Source organism: Chanodichthys erythropterus, chromosome 5, assembly GCF_024489055.1.
Source record: "Chanodichthys erythropterus isolate Z2021 chromosome 5, ASM2448905v1, whole genome shotgun sequence".
NCBI classification, from domain to species: domain Eukaryota; kingdom Metazoa; phylum Chordata; class Actinopteri; order Cypriniformes; family Xenocyprididae; genus Chanodichthys; species Chanodichthys erythropterus.
The window spans coordinates 2288274-2307868 of record NC_090225.1 but is presented as its reverse complement, the minus strand read 5'-3'; the positions used below and the strand labels follow the sequence as shown (position 1 = coordinate 2307868).

At 35.3% G+C, this 19595-nt stretch overlaps 1 protein-coding gene across 6 annotated transcripts in view; it reads right to left on the bottom strand.

Moving 5' to 3' along the window:
• Positions 1 to 276: 276 nt before the first annotated feature.
• Positions 277 to 19595, bottom strand: part of LOC137020307 (signal induced proliferation associated 1 like 2) — a 178399-nt gene continuing 159080 nt past the window's right edge. For all 6 annotated transcript variants that reach the window (XM_067385630.1, XM_067385629.1, XM_067385633.1 and 3 more), the window contains 5 exons: positions 17561 to 17780; positions 12543 to 12674; positions 4348 to 4465; positions 4179 to 4260; positions 277 to 1393 (listed from right to left, as the gene is read on the bottom strand). In XM_067385630.1, the coding sequence (XP_067241731.1) occupies positions 1247 to 1393; positions 4179 to 4260; positions 4348 to 4465; positions 12543 to 12674; positions 17561 to 17780 (699 nt within the window). In that variant the 3' untranslated portion in view covers positions 277 to 1246. The remainder of the gene's footprint in view (positions 1394 to 4178; positions 4261 to 4347; positions 4466 to 12542; positions 12675 to 17560; positions 17781 to 19595) is intronic.

Genomic DNA, 19595 nt, shown 5'->3' with positions numbered 1-19595 from the left:
ATTGTTTCAGTAACTCTGTATGTATTTTTAATCATATTAAAATGGTGTAATAATATAATATCTGCTAATATCTCATAATATCTGATGTGGACAGACAAATTGCTTGTTGATGGAATCTTATCGTCTGGTTAGGACACAGTGTAAGACATAAATAATATAGATATATCATAATGGACATCAATTAGTTTATTCCTAGAACATGAAATATATAAAAAAAAAAAAAAAAAAAAAAAAAAAAAAACACATCACAGATTAATTTTACATACTACATTTATTTAAAAAAAGCAACCAATGTCCCATCTTACATTTACAGAGAAACACATTTGTAAAAGCGTAGAAACCAACAAAGTGTTATCTAGCAGCATCCAAATGTTGGAATGAGGGAAAAAAGACAAATCATCAATATATCTATGTACTGGACACAGTCCTGGCAAAACTACAGCCGTCACAGTATGGCCTTCTCACAGCCGTCCGCACCAGAAGCCTTTTCATTTTAATAAAATAAACTAATTTAGGTTAAATAAGCTTAAATAACAGTGTTAAATACAAGACACTTGATTGGAGGTTCTGTACAGAGATGGACACGTTTTGGCATGTGACTGTGGTTCACTGCGGGAGGAACTGCACATCGGGACGCAGTGAGCCGGAGACAAGGCATGTGTTTGGAAGGAACAGAAAGCGACGTTATGCTCGCACCTGCTTCATCTTTTCTTTGAGGCACAATCTCAGTTGCAGGACAGTTTCAGGAAATCTTGTTGGGGAAGTTCAGCGACTCCACGATTATTGCCAGAACTTGATGATTGTGGACAGAAATCATTCAGATGACACATGGAGGTACTGTCGAACTTCAACGTTTGATTGTACCTTTCAATAACGGAGGCAGAAAATGAAAGCTTTGTGAATGAAATGCCCAGCTACTACAAGTCTTGATGCGTTACATTCATAATCCACCTCCAGGATCATCGTTTAGTTGCTGATATAGTACATTCTCCATGTTAAACCTGCCCCGTTTCTCAATGCAAGTGAACCAGCTACACCAACGAGCACCAGTGGCTTCCTCAGTCCAGTATGTACTTACATTCTACATCTCATTGGAATTGCAGTAGGAATTGGGCTTTGCTAGCGTAGGTAGATGCCGCTGAAGCATCCAGCTCCAGCGGCACGCAGTTCTCCAGTGGTTTTCGACTCTCGTTTGCCCCAAAGACAGAGGAACCTCTCCGAGAAGACGGGGCAGACGGAGTCTCCATCAAGGCTTCTTGTCGATGGTGTGGAAGAACCACTCTGTGAACTTCCTGAGCTGTGCGGCCGCCGTCTGGCTCTCCTCCTGTAGACGCATGTTGTCCTGCCTCAGGTGCTGCACCTCCACCTGAAGGATCGCCTTGTCCTCCTTTTCCTGGACACAAATGCAAAAGAACAGCTTTAGAATATAGTGAACTAGCGTTTTTTTGTGTGTGTGTTTTATGGTGTTTGCTTATAATATGCTATCATTATATGGAAAGGAGCAGCTTGGAGATTCTGCATGAAAGTCAAGACAAACAGGTGGAATGACATGATAGTGAAAAAAATATGAAACAAATTGGTGTAGTATTTACGATTTTAACTCAGAAATCGTAAATAGTACTAGTAAATAGTAAAAAAAGTAACAGTTAATTAAATTTGAAAATTTGAAGACTGAAATGGCATTTTCTTGCAAAATGTACTCTAATAATCTTTGTGTAATTTACAACTTCAAAAAAATATATTTTTAGAGTATATAGGATAACACAGATTTTAAAACTTTTAGATGCTACAGATGCCCAAATACTGTCAAATTCTGTAATATTGTGAGGGCAGTAATGCTGTCAAATTAAAAATGTATAATAGTTGTTGTTGTTTTTCCCAAAAGCAACCACCCAGAATACCTTAGCAACCGTATAGCAACACCTTAGCAACCACCCGAGTGCACTAGCAACCACATAACAACACCCTAGCAACCATCTTGAGTACCCTGACTCTATCTATCTATCTATCTATCTATCTATCTATCTATCTATCTATCTATCTATCTATCTATCTATCTATCTATCTATCTATCTATCTATCTATCTATCTATCTATCTATCTATCTATCTATCTATCTATCTATCTATCTATCTATCTATCTATCTATCTATCTATCTAAACTACTAAACTAAAACTTAAACTTTCAAACTGAAACCTCTCAAACTTTTAAAACTACTTCAAATTTTCTGGACCGGCTTTTTCAAGCCAACTTTAAGTTTGTCTCAATTTTTTTACATAATTTTTTAAAGTGGTTATATTGTCAAAATCTAATATTGTTGAGTTGTTTTTGTCAAATTATAAAGTAGTAATTTTGTCATTTTTTATTTATTACATTTTATCTTATTTTTGTCATTTTTTACACAATTTTTAAAGTGTCGTTTTTTCATTTATTGCATTTTATCATATTTTTATTATTTATTTATTTGTGTAAATTTTCACACTATTTTTAGTGCTAATATTATCAAATTCTGTAATATTGTGAAGGCGGTAATGTTGTCAAATTAGAATTGTCAATTTTTAATTCATTATATTTTATCTTATTTTTTTATTTTTGTAATTTTTTTACACAATTTTGAAGTGCTAATAATGTCAAACTGTCAAATTAGAAAGTAGTATTATTTTACTTTTTATTTATTACATTATAATCTTTTTTTTTAAATTACACATTTTTTAAAGTGGTTATATTCTCAAAATTTAATATTGTGAAGGCGGTAATATCAAATTAGAAACTAGTAATATTGTTATTTTTTATTTATTACATTTTTATCTTATTTCTGTCATTTTTTACACTATTTTAAAGTGCTAATAATGTCAAACTAATATTAGGAAGGCAAATTAGAAACAGATAATACTGTAATTTTTTAATTAAATTTGATCATATTTTTATTATTTATTTATTTTTGTAATTTTTATACCATTTCTAAAGTGGTAATATTGTCAAATCTGTAATATTGTGAAGGCGGTAATGTTGTCAAATTAGAAATAGATAATATTGTCATTTTTTATTTATTACATTTTATCCTATTTTTTTTATTTTTGTAATTTTTTACACAATTTTAAAGTGCTAATATGGTCAAACTGTCAAATTAGAAAGTAGTATTATTTTAATTTTTATCTATTACATTTTAATATTTTTTTTAAATTACACATTTTTTAAAGTGGTTATTTTCTCAAAATTTAATATTGTGAAGGTGGAAATATCAAATTAGAAACTAGTAATATTGTCATTTTTTATTTATTACATTTTCATCTTATTTCTGTCATTTTTTACACTATTTTTAAAGTGCTAATAACGTCAAACTTATTTGTTATTAAATTTGATCATATATTTATTATTTATTTATTTATTTTTGTAATTTTTATACCATTTCTAAAGTGGTAATATTGTCAAATCTGTAATATTGTGAAGGCAGTGATGTTGTCAAATTAGAAATGGATAATGCGGTCATTTTTTATTTATTACATTTGATCTTTTTTCTAATTTTGTACACATTTTTTAAAGTGTTAATAAATGTCAAACTCTTAATATTGTGAAGCCGATATTGTCGTTACATTTATTTAATAATAAATTTTTATTTTATTTTATTTTTTTTTTTACATTTTTTACACTATTTTTCTCTAAAGTTTGAAAACCTCTGGAATAAAGTATTTGACATATCTTTGGTGTATTTTGCACAGAGATCTTATTTAAGAGAAGGAAAAGTTCAATACCACTGAGTTCCAGAAACCTTTAATTAATATAGATGATATTCATCTCAAAAGACTCATACATACAGTATATTGAGCTCATGTGACCGCTGCAGCATTTTTAGCGATGACATCAGGTGATCATCGGCTGCTCAGCACATTTGTGGTGAGCCGCCGTCACTCTGCTGATTGAGCGAGAGCGTTGATTTAAAACGACAGGAAGCAGGATATTAAATTGGGCCGACAAGGTGGCAATTCTCCATGCTGGGCGCCCGCTACTGCACGCTTCAATGCATTGTTAGCCTATCCTTCCCCTCAAAACCCTTCCTCCAGTGAAGTCACAATCACAGTTGACGTACTTCCTTGCATTCACAAAAGTCATGGAGAAAATCAGGTGGGCAGAAGCATCAATCACAGTTATTGTTCTCCATCAGGACAGCACAGCTCACCTTTTTCAAGTCATACTGCAGCTGTCTCAGGATCACCTCCAGCTGATTGACTTTGCCCGTCAGTGTGGCTGGAGAAGTATCGCTGAGGACAGAGACAGAGTTATTAGTCTACACGTGAAACCCAGTGTATTGTGTGAGGTGTTTGTGTCTGATCTGGAGTTGAACTCACCCCGCCTCCAGCGCCGCTCCCTCCGCGGCCGCCACGCGTCTGGTGAGCTCGCGGGAGATCTGCAACGCTTCGGCTCTCTGCATGTCCGTCATGGTGCAGAAGGAGGCCACGCGCTGGTCTGGACACAAGCACACATCGGAAAGACTCAGATCAGGATGCATATGACGTGTTCTCAATGTCAAACTGATAAATAAACACCAAAACGTTCTGAATGAGACACGACTGTAACTGAACAGCATCTGATAGCAATGCATTGTGATCTCACAAAGCGTTTGTCCTACACACCTCACACACCGGATGCCGTGCGCGTAGTCAAAGCAGTTGGACATAGTGGTATATTAGAGGTAAAAATGATATAAATACTGTTCGGTTTCTCACACAAACCGGTCGTTTCGTGTCTTAGGACATCAATGTGTCGTCACGAGCCGCGGGGTTTCATGTTTTTTGACTCTTATGCTGCGTTCACACCGAACGCGTCTGGGGCGTCAAATTCGCGCCAGACGCGTCTAGTTGGACGCTTGAACATTTTGAAGTCAGACGCTTCAGACGCGCGTAAAATTCGCTCAATTCGCGCGTCTAAAAAAGTGTGTTCAGACGCGAATTCGCGTCATGGGAGGGGCTTTCATCTCTTTCTGCACAGATCCTCTGAATAAACACATAATCTCGTCAGTTGGAAACCTGTAGCGGCAATTTAACTCGGTTATGCCGGCCGACTTTTGCTAGCTAGAAGGTGGGCTAGTATCAACGGCTAAAATCATGCAAAAAGTTTTACAACTAACCAGATTGTCCGATTTCTTCGCTTATTCTCTTCCAGGCAAGGTCCTTTTTATTCCTGTCTCGATAAAAATATAATGACACATCACAGAACTCAGGGTGGCTAACGTTACACACAGCGACATCTTTGTTCTGGTCTCCGGCATCACTGATCACATCATAAACACGTTACTACCAAAGCAGAGTCCCTGATTGGTTAACGCGCCGCGAATTTACGCCAAAGTTCAGATTTTTCAACTCGGGCGTTTGGGCGTCAGACGCTCAATTCGCGCGTCAGCCGCGTGAACGCTCAATTCGCGCCGCGCCATTCGCGCGTCAACGGCCGATTCGCGCCGCGCTAGACGCTTGATTCGCGCCGCAGGACCTCTAGACGTGCGTTTGCATTGACTTAACATGTAAGTCAGACGCCTCAGACGCCCCAGACGCGTTCGGTGTGAACGCAGCATTATAGATGAAGTTCCCATTGACATGCATTATCCGACTGACAGACCGCAACGGTTGGAGTTAAAAATCATCATTTGTGTTCTACTGAAGAAACAAATTCACCAACATCTTGGAGGCCTTCGGGGTAAGCAGATAAAACATCAAATTTTCATTTTTGGGTGAACTATCCCTTTAAAAACAGACCTGCTGTGAGCTACGAGGCTGTTTATCAACGATATTTGCTTCTGTTGAACCCATCAGCATGCATTTTTTCCAACTTATTTTTGTTCGGGTTGTTACTAGTTAATGTTATCGCATTGGACTGAAACTTCATGACTTTGTTCACACAGGGTATAACTACTTCTCAATTTTTTTGTGATAATTTTCATACTTTTTTTTACCTTGTCACACTTAAAAATTTATTATAAATCACTCATTATGCTATATTATCACTAAATATTGGATTCAATCTTTTTGTCAACTTGTTTTCTTTCATTTAGGACAGGTTTTGTATTTCTTTTTGCATCTGATTAATCGTAGGCCTCATTGATCTGAGAGTAGGCAAAAAATGTGTATTGTTTTTTATTTATTACAAAACGGCATTAAATTCACACTTGTGGTGTTTCCGGTCAAAAATTACCAGCCTACATTCAATCTTTTTGTCAGCTTGCTTTCTTTAAATTAGGACAGGTTTTCTACTTATTTTTGATCTGAGCTTATATTAGTCAAAAATGACCACCCATTGAAAATGAATGAGGGAGTCAAAAATAGGCAAGCACATGCATACTCATGCATCCGTGCACATACACACACGTTCATGTACACAAACAAACTATTTTGAGTATTACAGGCTTTCTTTTGCACAGAGATGAACTTTATCCTCAGATCAGTGAGGCTTACAATCAATCGGTTTCAAAAATGAATACAATATATATATATATATATATATATATATATATATATATATATATATATATATATATATATATGTCAACATTTTAAAAGAGTAGTTTATATTTCTTCATTGTTTTTAATCCAATTACACTGTTCACAATGCTTTGTGGGATTGTAGTTTTTTTTTTGCTTCAAATCAAAGTCTGTTATGTTGTGATTCACCTCGTAGCTGTTTGGTTTAGTTCATGGCTTATAATGCTTTAACAAAGACTTTTCTTAAATCCCTACGGGAGAGATGAATGCAAAAAAATACTTCCGGAACCAACGCAGCTGAAATGTCTTCGCTCTTTTACTCCATTACATGTGAACATATTAAACGAATGTTAAAATGATCTCATTCTCATCAAAACCTCAATGAAAAAACCCATAGTGGAGAAAAGCGTCTGGGACTGAAGCGACGTGGAGATGAAAAGGGGATCTGAATATCTCAGATGAGAGTTCAAACTCAGAGCGGCTGTCCCTGTTTTTACAGTCGTCCTCCAGCAAATGAGCTGCTAAAACAAGACAAACTGCTTCAGATACCATAAATAGACGTTAAAGAATGATGCAATATTTGGAAACAAAGTTACAGTTTTAGAGGAGATGCATTTTTCTGGGTCTCACCATGACAGAATAACATCACTGCATAAAAACACTGAGATAAATTTAGCTTATAACATATTTGCCGTCCATTTGCATCAGCGAGCACGAATGTAAGTCAACAAGAAGAGAAGAAGTGTTTTAAAAAAAATGTAGAAATTTTCATAAACATGTATAAACAACTTCAAAACTCATCTTCAACAAGTGGGTGACTGAAGACGACTAGCCCTGTGGCTCTTTAATGCTACCGAGGGGCTTGAAGCCTCACTTTTTCATTAATTACAAACATAGACCAGATGGAAACCCAAAATTATACATGACAAACTGATCTGAGACCTGTTTTTCTGGTAGGATAGAAGACCCAAATATATGACTATTGTGCAGATGTCTTGAACAATCAAGGGTTTAAATCTGCCCCCATTGTGCCATCAGATGCGACATATGGGTAAAAGTCCTAATGACACGTTTAGCAGACAGACGGCAATGAGAACGAGAACACAGCTGTACTGTGTTTTACTGCATCTCCCGAATCAATGAACGTACTCTCATAACACCATATGGAGATGACGCTGCTGTTGGAAATGATCTAAACGCAGTTTAATTTACGGTCGTCTCTCAGGAGATTCCTACATGTGTAGGAAGGTAGTCTTTCATTAAAAACATGACAATAAATCCTCGGTGTCTCTCTTTCAATGGCTCCTCAGAGCTCTAATCATAAACCACATCATGCTTGCATAGACCACATGAGAACCAGAGTTTTCAAAGTTCAGTATGTTTTGTTGTTTCTTCACAGAAATCTGTTTGTAATTAAACACTAGAGTTTCCCTGTGTGTCGCCATGTTAATACATTCATGCATTCTGGGACTTAATCAATGTGCTGCTGCAACAGATTCCATACAAGACCGTGACTATTAAAATGTAGCTGGAGTTACTATGTAAATATATATCAACCAGGGTAGCACCATGCTACTTTTTCTTTCGTGTGTAATGAATAAATAAATCTGAATCTTTGCATTAAATTGGAGGTGTAAATCTCGTTGCTATTCAGGACAAAATTAAAATAAAAAAGACATATATAACATTTTGCTTAAAGAAAATTAATATGTTTTGATTGTGACATTATTTTCATGTGGTATTATTTCAAGTTGTGTAAAGTTCTTTAGTTAATGCAATGAGATAATAACTATGGAAGAGGATTAGGGCCAAGCAATAATAATAATAATAATAATAAAAAAAAAAAACATCACGAGATTAAAGTCATTATAAAGTGAGATAAAACTCTAAATAAAATGTTGAGAATTATATTATATTGAGAATAAAATCATTAAATTTTGAGAATAAAGTCAATATATTTCGAGAATAAAGTCATTATGTTTTGAGAATAAAGTCGTCACGTTTTGAGAATAAAGTCGTCACGTTTCGAGAATAAAGTCGTCACGTTTCGAGAATAAAGTCGTCACGTTTCGAGAATAAAGTCATGTTTCGAGAATAAAGTTGTCATGTTTCGAGAATAAAGTCGTCACGTTTCGAGAATAAAGTTGTCATGTTTCGAGAATAAAGTCGTCACGTTTCGAGAATAAAGTCGTTACGTTTCGAGAATAAAGTCGTCACGTTTCGAGAATAAAGTCGTCACGTTTCGAGAATAAAGTCTAAATTTTTCAAAAATAAAGTCGTCATGTTTCAAGAATAAAGTCGTCACGTTTCGAGAATAAAGTCGTCACGTTGAGAATAAAGTTGTCACGTTTCGAGAATAAAGTCACGTTGAGAATAAAGTTGTCACGTTTCGAGAATAAAGTCGTCAAGTTTCGAGAATAAAGTCGTCATGTTTCAAGAATAAAGTTGTCACATTTCGAGAATAAAGTCGTCAAGTTTCGAGAATAAAGTCGTCATGTTTCGAGAATAAAGTCGTCATGTTTCGAGAATAAAGTTGTCACGTTTCAAGAATAAAGTCGTCACGTTTCGAGAATAAAGTCGTCACGTTTCGAGAATAAAGTCGTCACGTTTCGAGAATAAAGTCGTCACGTTTCGAGAATAAAGTCGTCACATTTCGAGAATAAAGTCGTCACGTTGAGAATAAAGTCGTCACGTTGAGAATAAAGTCGTCACGTTGAGAATAAAGTCGTCACGTTTCGAGAATAAAGTCGTCAAGTTTCGAGAATAAAGTCTAAATTTTTCAAGAATAAAGTTGTCATGTTTCAAGAATAAAGTCTAAATTTTTCAAGAATAAAGTCATCATGTTTCAAGAATAAAGTCGTTATGTTGCGAGAATAAAGTCCTTATGTTTCGAGAATAAAGTCGTCAAGTTTCGAGAATAAAGTCGTCAAATTTCGAGAATAAAGTCGTCATGTTTCGAGAATAAAGTTGTCATGTTTCAAGAATAAAGTCGTCACGTTTCAAAAATAAAGTCACGTTTCGAGAATAAAGTCGTCAAGTTTCGAGAATAAAGTCGTCATGTTTCAAGAATAAAGTCGTCACGTTTTGAGAATAAAGTCGTCACGTTTCGAGAATAAAGTCGTCATGTTTCGAGAATAAAGTAGTCACATTTCAAGAATAAAGTCGTCATGTTTCGAGAATAAAGTAGTCACATTTCAAGAATAAAGTCGTTATGTTTCGAGAATAAAGTCGTCACGTTTCGAGAATAAAGTCGTCAAGTTTCAAGAATAAAGTCGTTATGTTTCGAGAATAAAGTCGTCACGTTTCGAGAATAAAGTCGTCATGTTTCGAGAATAAAGTAGTCACATTTCAAGAATAAAGTCGTCATGTTTCGAGAATAAAGTAGTCACATTTCAAGAATAAAGTCGTCATGTTTCGAGAATAAAGTAGTCACATTTCAAGAATAAAGTCATTATGTTTTGAGAATAAAGTCGTCACGTTTTGAGAATAAAGTCGTCACGTTTCGAGAATAAAGTCGTCACGTTTCGAGAATAAAGTCGTCACGTTTCGAGAATAAAGTCATGTTTCGAGAATAAAGTTGTCATGTTTCGAGAATAAAGTCGTCACGTTTCGAGAATAAAGTTGTCATGTTTCGAGAATAAAGTCGTCACGTTTCGAGAATAAAGTCGTTACGTTTCGAGAATAAAGTCGTCACGTTTCGAGAATAAAGTCGTCACGTTTCGAGAATAAAGTCTAAATTTTTCAAAAATAAAGTCGTCATGTTTCAAGAATAAAGTCGTCACGTTTCGAGAATAAAGTCGTCACGTTGAGAATAAAGTTGTCACGTTTCGAGAATAAAGTCGTCACGTTGAGAATAAAGTTGTCACGTTTCGAGAATAAAGTCGTCAAGTTTCGAGAATAAAGTCGTCATGTTTCAAGAATAAAGTTGTCACATTTCGAGAATAAAGTCGTCAAGTTTCGAGAATAAAGTCGTCATGTTTCGAGAATAAAGTCGTCATGTTTCGAGAATAAAGTTGTCACGTTTCAAGAATAAAGTCGTCACGTTTCGAGAATAAAGTCGTCACGTTTCGAGAATAAAGTCGTCACGTTTCGAGAATAAAGTCGTCACGTTTCGAGAATAAAGTCGTCACATTTCGAGAATAAAGTCGTCACGTTGAGAATAAAGTCGTCACGTTGAGAATAAAGTCGTCACGTTGAGAATAAAGTCGTCACGTTTCGAGAATAAAGTCGTCAAGTTTCGAGAATAAAGTCTAAATTTTTCAAGAATAAAGTTGTCATGTTTCAAGAATAAAGTCTAAATTTTTCAAGAATAAAGTCATCATGTTTCAAGAATAAAGTCGTTATGTTGCGAGAATAAAGTCCTTATGTTTCGAGAATAAAGTCGTCAAGTTTCGAGAATAAAGTCGTCAAATTTCGAGAATAAAGTCGTCATGTTTCGAGAATAAAGTTGTCATGTTTCAAGAATAAAGTCGTCACGTTTCAAAAATAAAGTCGTCACGTTTCGAGAATAAAGTCGTCAAGTTTCGAGAATAAAGTCGTCATGTTTCAAGAATAAAGTCGTCACGTTTTGAGAATAAAGTCGTCACGTTTCGAGAATAAAGTCGTCATGTTTCGAGAATAAAGTAGTCACATTTCAAGAATAAAGTCGTCATGTTTCGAGAATAAAGTAGTCACATTTCAAGAATAAAGTCGTTATGTTTCGAGAATAAAGTCGTCACGTTTCGAGAATAAAGTCGTCAAGTTTCAAGAATAAAGTCGTTATGTTTCGAGAATAAAGTCGTCACGTTTCGAGAATAAAGTCGTCATGTTTCGAGAATAAAGTAGTCACATTTCAAGAATAAAGTCGTCATGTTTCGAGAATAAAGTAGTCACATTTCAAGAATAAAGTCGTTATGTTTCGAGAATAAAGTCGTCACGTTTCGAGAATAAAGTCGTCAAGTTTCAAGAATAAAGTCGTCACGTTTCGAGAATAAAGTCGTCACGTTGAGAATAAAGTTGTCACGTTTCGAGAATAAAGTCTTTAAATTGAGAATAAAGTCATTATGTTTCAAGAATAAAGTCGTTACGTTTCGAGAATAAACAAAATTTTGAGAATAAAGTTGTTATATTTCGAGATTAAATATTACATTTTGAGAATAAAGTTTTTCATCAAATTTTAATGAGTTTATTCTCAACATTTTTTTCAACCTTTTTCATGAAATTTAACGATTATTTTCTTGAAACTTTCTTGAAAATTTTATTCTCAGCTCTTTATTTCAACGTTTTTTGTTTTTTTTCCAAAATTTAACAAGTTTAATCTCGCTTTATAGTGACTTTAATCTCGAGATGGTTTTATTGTTAATTATTGCTTGGCTCTAATCCTCTTCTGTAGATAACAGTATTTGGGTTTATAGTCAAAACAATTCATGAACCTCATGAAATGTATTCTTTCTGAGATACACCTAGAAAAATCCTTAAAATAAGAGACCAATTAAGCTCCTCACAAACATCAGCTTGAGGCCACATCCTACAACAACAGTGAAAAACAGGTTAAATGAATACAGGAGCCATTAACAAAATGATGATGGCCTTCTTACTAATCCATTTACAGAAATGACAGGCCCACACAGGAGGGGCAGAGTGTTTCTGAATGCCAGAGACGTGTGATCCCATGCAAATGTCCGAGGGTGGGACGGCCCAATAATTATCCGACATGCTGGCTGAGTGTTTAATTGTAGTTGGCAGCTCGGAGGTCTTTGTGTGAGTGATTCTGAGTGCCTACGATAAATATTTAGACCTAAATTTAAGATATATGTATTTGAATCGTATGAAAATTACAGTTTAAACATGAACAAACTACTAAACATAACGTGAGGCATATTTGTATATAATGTTTCTCAATGAACAATAGAGGTGTTTCAGGGAGTTCAGAAACAGTGACGCTGATCTCCGGAGGGACTTCGCAGAGCTTTTTCATGCTCAAGCAGCAACATTACACACTAAAGAAAGATGAAAATGTGCAAAAGCATAATTGAATCCCTTTAATGATGCATCTCGCCACCCAAACCCACACACAGCGTTTCTCCACGTACCTTCAAAGGCTCTTGCCGCGTCAACGAGGTGAGACCAGTCCAGGCCCGTAGCGGTGTCTGGTAGAGGCATGAGACCCGGGTCGCTGAACTTCGCCCGGTCCGCGAGGGAGCCGTCAGAGAACCAGAACTCATCTGAAGAGATGTTTACACACACAAAGAGACAGATCAGTGACACACACACTCGCCGCCACTCGTCACTGTCAATCTAACGGCCTCTACGATCTCGTGGGCTTCTCCTGGGTTTACACAGACGTCTGACGGAAAACGGAAGCGCACAGCTCAATTCGGTCCATCTGTCAGGAGGTCATGAAGGTCAGCTATAATGAAGGCAGTGGTGGAGAAAGACCAGCGTGATGAATCGGTCACCTGCTGTCTTCACCACATAATGGTTCTTTTTATGAAATCTCCCTCCAACACAACTGACAGCAGAATGAGAGCCAAATCGGACCATTCATTTAAGATCTGCTCTCTTGGAGAGGAAAGTCTTTGAAAATGTGGATGACAGATGACATGAAAGGAAAGAGCTACCTGTGGTGTGAGAGCCCACCTGACGCTGCGCTCCAAAACATTGGCTAACATTATGGAAATGTTTCCAAATATTTCATATATTAATGGCAATGGAACATGAATTTGCAGCATCATTACTCATCATTAATCACGATTAATCGCACCTAACATTAAAGTTTTTAATATATTTTTATATCATAATAATTTCACATTTAATCTCCAAATTCATGTAGAAACAACAAATAGACAGTATATTTTAAAGGGGACCTTTGCCCCTATTTGGGTGTGAGCAGAAACACGCCATTTTTGTGTGTGTCCCTTTAAATGCAAATGAGCTGCTGCTCCCAGCCCCTTTCCAGAAGAGGGCGGAGCTTTAAAAGCTCAACAACAACAAAGCTGGAGAATCTCACACAGCCAAAATGAGGAAAGTGTTCAGCCTTACATTGTTCAAACCGACACTGATGGAGAGACTCAGGAAGAAGTTACAACTTTTAGACGTTTCTGAACGGTTAGTGGATAAATTGATGTAGTTGCTGTGGAGTTGATTCAAACTTTCAATCTCATGTTAATCTTTTGTGCAAATCCCGTATGAACGCCCACTATACATCCACTATATATGAAGTCAGTTGTAATTCTTGTGTTTCTCTTTTCTTCAGTGATTCTGCTTGTTAACAGCAGGTGTTCATCACTAATGCACAATCATCACTTAATTGCTTAATTATCTCATTAACTTTAACTCTGCTTTAGTGTTACTTTAACACTATTTAGAGAGGGACCATATGTACTCTGAGCAGAGTTGATTTAACTCTGGAGATTTTGCTGTGTAGCACTTAAACGCGGAAAAGTCCAATTTTCATGATTAAATATTTGAATAAAGTTATCAACTTTTATCACCTTCTCCACTAAGGACACAGGTGATGCTGCTTTAAAATGTACACCAAAATAAAGCATATTAGGCAGCAGCACAGTGTTGAAGCACTGTCAACACAATTAAACTGCTGTCTCGCTCGGCAGCAGCCGTCAGGAGATCCCTAAACATGGCCTCATTTTTCAATCAATTGCGTGTGTCCAAAGCTCTCATTGTACATCTCTCTCTCGTCTGATAGACAGGATATGCCATAAACATTTTCCCATCTCACAAAGAACTCGCTCTGAAAAGGATGTGAGGGAAAAACAGCAGAACACTGGAGGTAAATGTGCCTCTCTGTTTGAGCCTCAGAGGGACGCAATCTGTCAAATTAGACCATTCACTAGATGAGCAGGGTGAGGGAAAAAATTCAGCAAACTGCTATCTGTCGAAACAATCAGAAATTTATCATGCGTGACAGCAATCAGCCACCGCGGGCCACTCGAAAAACCAGCTATAAATGAATCACCTCTCACACACTGATTAAAACTGTTAAATGTGTTCGTATTAGAGATCCTCTAAACCAAATTAGATGCGATTGTTTGCTCTGGTGTGTGGAACTGTGCCTTTATCTGTTATATACTGTATTTCATGTGTCGCTTGCAGCACATCAACAGAAGTTTATTCCCTTATAGACAACCAGTGGAGGGTGAATATCTTAATTTGGGGTTTATACTGTGCAGTGGCGCCTGCAGCTGTACGGCTGTAGGCACTGTGTGTACCTTGAGAGGGCGCTATTAATGCCGTTTTTATTTTTACATAATTTTTAAATTGATTATTAAAATTTATCTGCGTACACTCATGACATTAAGAGAACAAGAAAGAATGAAAATAAATAAAGGTGTGCGTTTGTATGTTGCAAAGTCAAACGTGTGCATGTGCATCCATGGGTGGGCCTGGGGGATATGGCTGAAAAGAAATCTGATTGGCTGGATTAGTTTCATCGTTTTTTTTTCAAACACATGAAAAATGTTTAAAAACAAGCTCAAAATGAGTAAACACTCTCTAAAACAACTAAATTCGACTTAAACATTTGCCTAAAACTATTGAGTAGGTATGGAGAAATTAAACCTAATAAATCTTTGAAGCTTTTCTCGAAATGTTTCAGGAAAGGTTAGCATCAAGAGTGTTGAAAACAGCACCATCATGTGACAGGTAAAATGTACGGCACCCATAAACTTGAAGGCGTAATTCCGTTGTTTTATCCAATAAGCACGAACAAAAGCCTGACGACGCTGTTTAGTTCAATAATATAATTCACATATTAAAGTCTGGCAATAGATGAAATGTATGGGATCAACAAAAACAATTAGGCCTCTAATAATAATAATAATAATAATAATAATAATAATAATATGCATACTGAGGTGTTTGAGGCAATATTGTGCTGTTATTTTATAGTAAATACTGTTTATATGACAGAACATATGATGATGTAGTATAGGCTGCAGGCTTATATATTTAAAATATTTAGTGAATGGACTTGAACTTCCATATGGTATATGTTAAAAAATTCTGACACGCAAAGTGAAGTTTCACTTGACTAGAAAAACAAATGCGAGGATCGTTTCTCTGAAAACAATACCCACATTTCGGGACAAGGCTGCTCAGAGGCAATGTAAAAACAAAACAAAACAAAACAAAAAATTAAAGAAGCATTAAGCACATCAGAGTGCAGTTACATCAAATTTTCTAAGTAGTGGTGAACATAAAAGAGACTGTCGATCACTCGATTTGTACAGCATTAGATCTTTCTCACCAACTCACTGATTTATTTTATATAAAAGTTTTTTTGCACACAGGAAAAAAAAAGGAGGTGGGGTTAGTTTTGTGCGTACCCGGAGATAAAATCCTGCAGGCGCCCCTGATACTGTGGACCCAAAGCGTATTTAGAGACTTAAGTCACACCTAAAAAAATCTAACAATAAATATTTATATAATAAGAATAATTCATGATAATATTATTGTTAAGATGTGATGTTCTTATAAAAAATTATGAATAATTAATGTAATATAATTAAGATTATATTTATAAATAAGTTAACTATAAATATTATTAACAGTTAAGAACTAATATTAATATTATATATAAATGTATTAAATATAAGTATATTAAATATTATATAAAACAAAAAAGTAATTATATATTAAATACAGTTATTATGATTAATAATAATATTATAATGAATTAAGATTATATATATTTAATATATTTATATATATTCCTAATTAATTATATTATCATTAATTATTATAACATAATAACTGTATTTTTATATAAGTATAAAGTATAAGTTATAATGAACAATAATAATATTTGTATTATTACGGACAATTATTAACAATTAATAACAAATATTATATATATATATATATATATATATATATATAAATAAAAGCACACAAATATGATAATTATATATTAAATACAGTTATTATGATTAATAATAATATTATAATGAATTAAGATTATATTTAATATATTTCTATATATTCCTAATTAATTATATTGTCATTAATTATTATAACAATATTTAATATATATATATATATATAATATTAATTATATTAATTATTAATAATTATTATGTAAAATATTATTGTTGATTATAATACCTATAAGTATTATAATTAACAATAATAATATTTTAGATATTATATATAAACATATTAAATATAATATTTTTTATTGTGATTAACAATTAATAATAATATAATTAATATTAAATATACATAAACAATATAAAATAAATAAAAATAAAAATATATTTTATATAATATAGATGTAAAATATATTAAAGCATTATAATAAACAATAATAATAATTATAAACAATGATAAACATTAGTGCATTAGACCACAAAATATCAAACCAAGTGTCATTCATTAAAGAATTATAGCACAGAAACACTTACAGCAATGCTGAAAATGCAATTCATACTGTACATCCACAAAAATCACCTCTGAAATGAAGAAAAGAGAAGTCAGTGAAGAGAAAAGATTTTGAAGCATTTGATTTCATACAGTACAGACTCTTGGTTTGATATTTTCCCATGTAATACACTGATTTATTTATATGTGTGATTTAAGTGTCCGAAACACTTTGAGCAGCAACAGCTCCAGCAGCGGTGCAGTAATAACACATAATCCTGATCCAGATCCTCATGGTTGTGAAGGGAAGTGGCTGTGACAGGTGTCTTCTCTGTGCAGAGCAAGAGCTGCTTTAGCCATGACATTTTCTTCTTCCTGGCTTTTAATTAAGGATGCCATATAAAAGGACTCACACTGCGTTCTGTGTCACACACACTCCTGATCGAGGCGTAACTGCCTCTCTGGTCAGGAAATAATCTTGTCTGTTTAACAGTATGGGGCTGAAACTCAGTTGTAGTTCTTGTGTTTCTCTTTTCTTCAGTGATTCTGCTTGTTAACAGCAGGTGTTCATCACTAATGCACAATCATCACTTAATTGCTTAATTATTTAACTCTGCTTTAGTGTTATTTTAACACTATTTAGAGAGGGACCATATGTACTCTGAGCAGAGTTGATTTAGCTCTGGGGATTTTGCTGTGTATATTTAAGCGGTGATGAGGGTGCAGCACTCACTCTTGAGGTTGGAGGCGGGCTGGCTGAGGCTGATGCGAGGGGGCAGTGTGCTGTGGTAGGGTGGAGTGCTGCTGAACAGAATGTCGTTGGGCATGGCCTGGTCCAGCATGGAGCTCCGTGAGCTGGCGTAGGACGATCCCTTCCTATTACTGCTCACGCTCTCGTCTGAGAGAGTCCGGTACAGGGAACGCCGCGGTGACGGGCTGCCCGCCGCTGATGCCTGACGGGAGACACACACGAATAACGTAATTCACAGATAACCCAACAAACATGAAGGAATTGATGAAAAATGACATTCGTATTAGCTATTTTATTGCAAAACTCTTGCTAAGACGTGTAAATGTATATGCACAATCAAAGTCCCAGAATTCGCTCCCAGCAGGTTGCAGATAGTAGGTTTGTTTTGGACTGAATACATGGAAAATCCTCACAGTCTTGTATCGTTAAACAGCAGGATGTTATAAATAATGCCTGTTCTTTATCTGCAGCTGTGCACTATTGAGAGTGTGCTGCCGCTCTTCCGCTTGTGACTGAAGCAGAGCCATGTTTGATCAGCTGGTGTGAGGGGTAAGTGCGATCTCGGGGCCCGTGCATCATACAGAGTTCACTATCCAGCACATATTATTCCATAATCTGGGTGCTGCCACCGAAAATGCACGGTATTCAAGGAATTGACGACAACAAAGTATGTGATGACCTTAAAGGCCAGGGACTTAAAAAATAGCACCTTAAACTGAATTCTAAACTCAATAGGAAACCAATGCAAGCTAATCTAAACAGAAGTAATACTTTCCCTCTTTCTAGTCCCTGTTAAACGTATTTTGGACCAGCTGAAGATAAGATAAACAAGATTGAGCAATTCCTAAATACAATGAGTTGCAGTAGTCTAGTCTTGTTGAAATAAATGCATGAATAACAGTTTTCAGATCCCTATGAGGAAACCAATCAGCCTAAGCTGAAAAAAAAATGTTGATTTTACAACTGAATTAATTCGTCCACATTCCATGCACGAGTACCAACAGAGTTAGTCACACGACTAATGGATTCTGAGAGGATGTTAGCACCTTCAGGCCGTCCAAAAACCAACATTTCTGTCTTAGAGTCATTTAATTGGAGAAAATTATCCGCCATCCAACTTTTAGCATCACTCAAACAATCCAACAGTGACTGAAGAGATATGTTGTCATCTGGTTTCATTGGAAGGTAAAGCTGTATATCGTCTGCATAACGATGATGTAAAATGTGATTCTTACGAAAGGTCTTGGCTAAAGGACAAAGATAGAGGGAAAATAAGACAGGGCCTAAGACGGAGCCCTGGGGTACACCACATGTGCAAGCAGCAGAGGAAGAAGTAGTGTAGTTTTCAATGGCATAACATTAAGGTATGATGAGAACCGATTTAAGGCAGTTCCCTTAATACCAACATACTGCTCTAAATGTTTCAATAGAAAAAGCCGGGCTCAGATCCGAAAGTACCAAAACAGCACATTTTCCTGAGTCGACAGCTAATAACAAATCGTTTAACACTTTCAAAAGAGCAGATTATGTATTAACACTTAATATACACTGCTGTTCAAATGTTTGGGGCTGGTACAATTATTTTTAAAGCAACGAAGGATGCATGGTATATCGGCTACCATTTCGGTATCAGCTGATATATGTTAATTTTTAATGTTATCCTGACAAGAAAATTTGGCTGATATATTAAAGCCGATAAATAATGGATTATTTCCTTCAGATGTGCACTGTTCATCATGATGGTTTTGAATTGCTTGAAATATGACTGAAAATCACTTCAAAAAGGAAAATACAGTAAGTGCAACATGTACATGTCATATGAGCTACATATACAATTATAATGAGAACATTATAATAGTGTGTTTGGGACATGGCTTTTAATGGTGAGACTTTTGTTTTAGTAATCAGGCTCTCAAAAATTATTAAAAAAATTTAGATTTAGATTTATCGGCCGATATATCGGTAATCAGCTTTCAAATATAAATAATTATTGGTTATCGGTATCGGTCAAAATTTT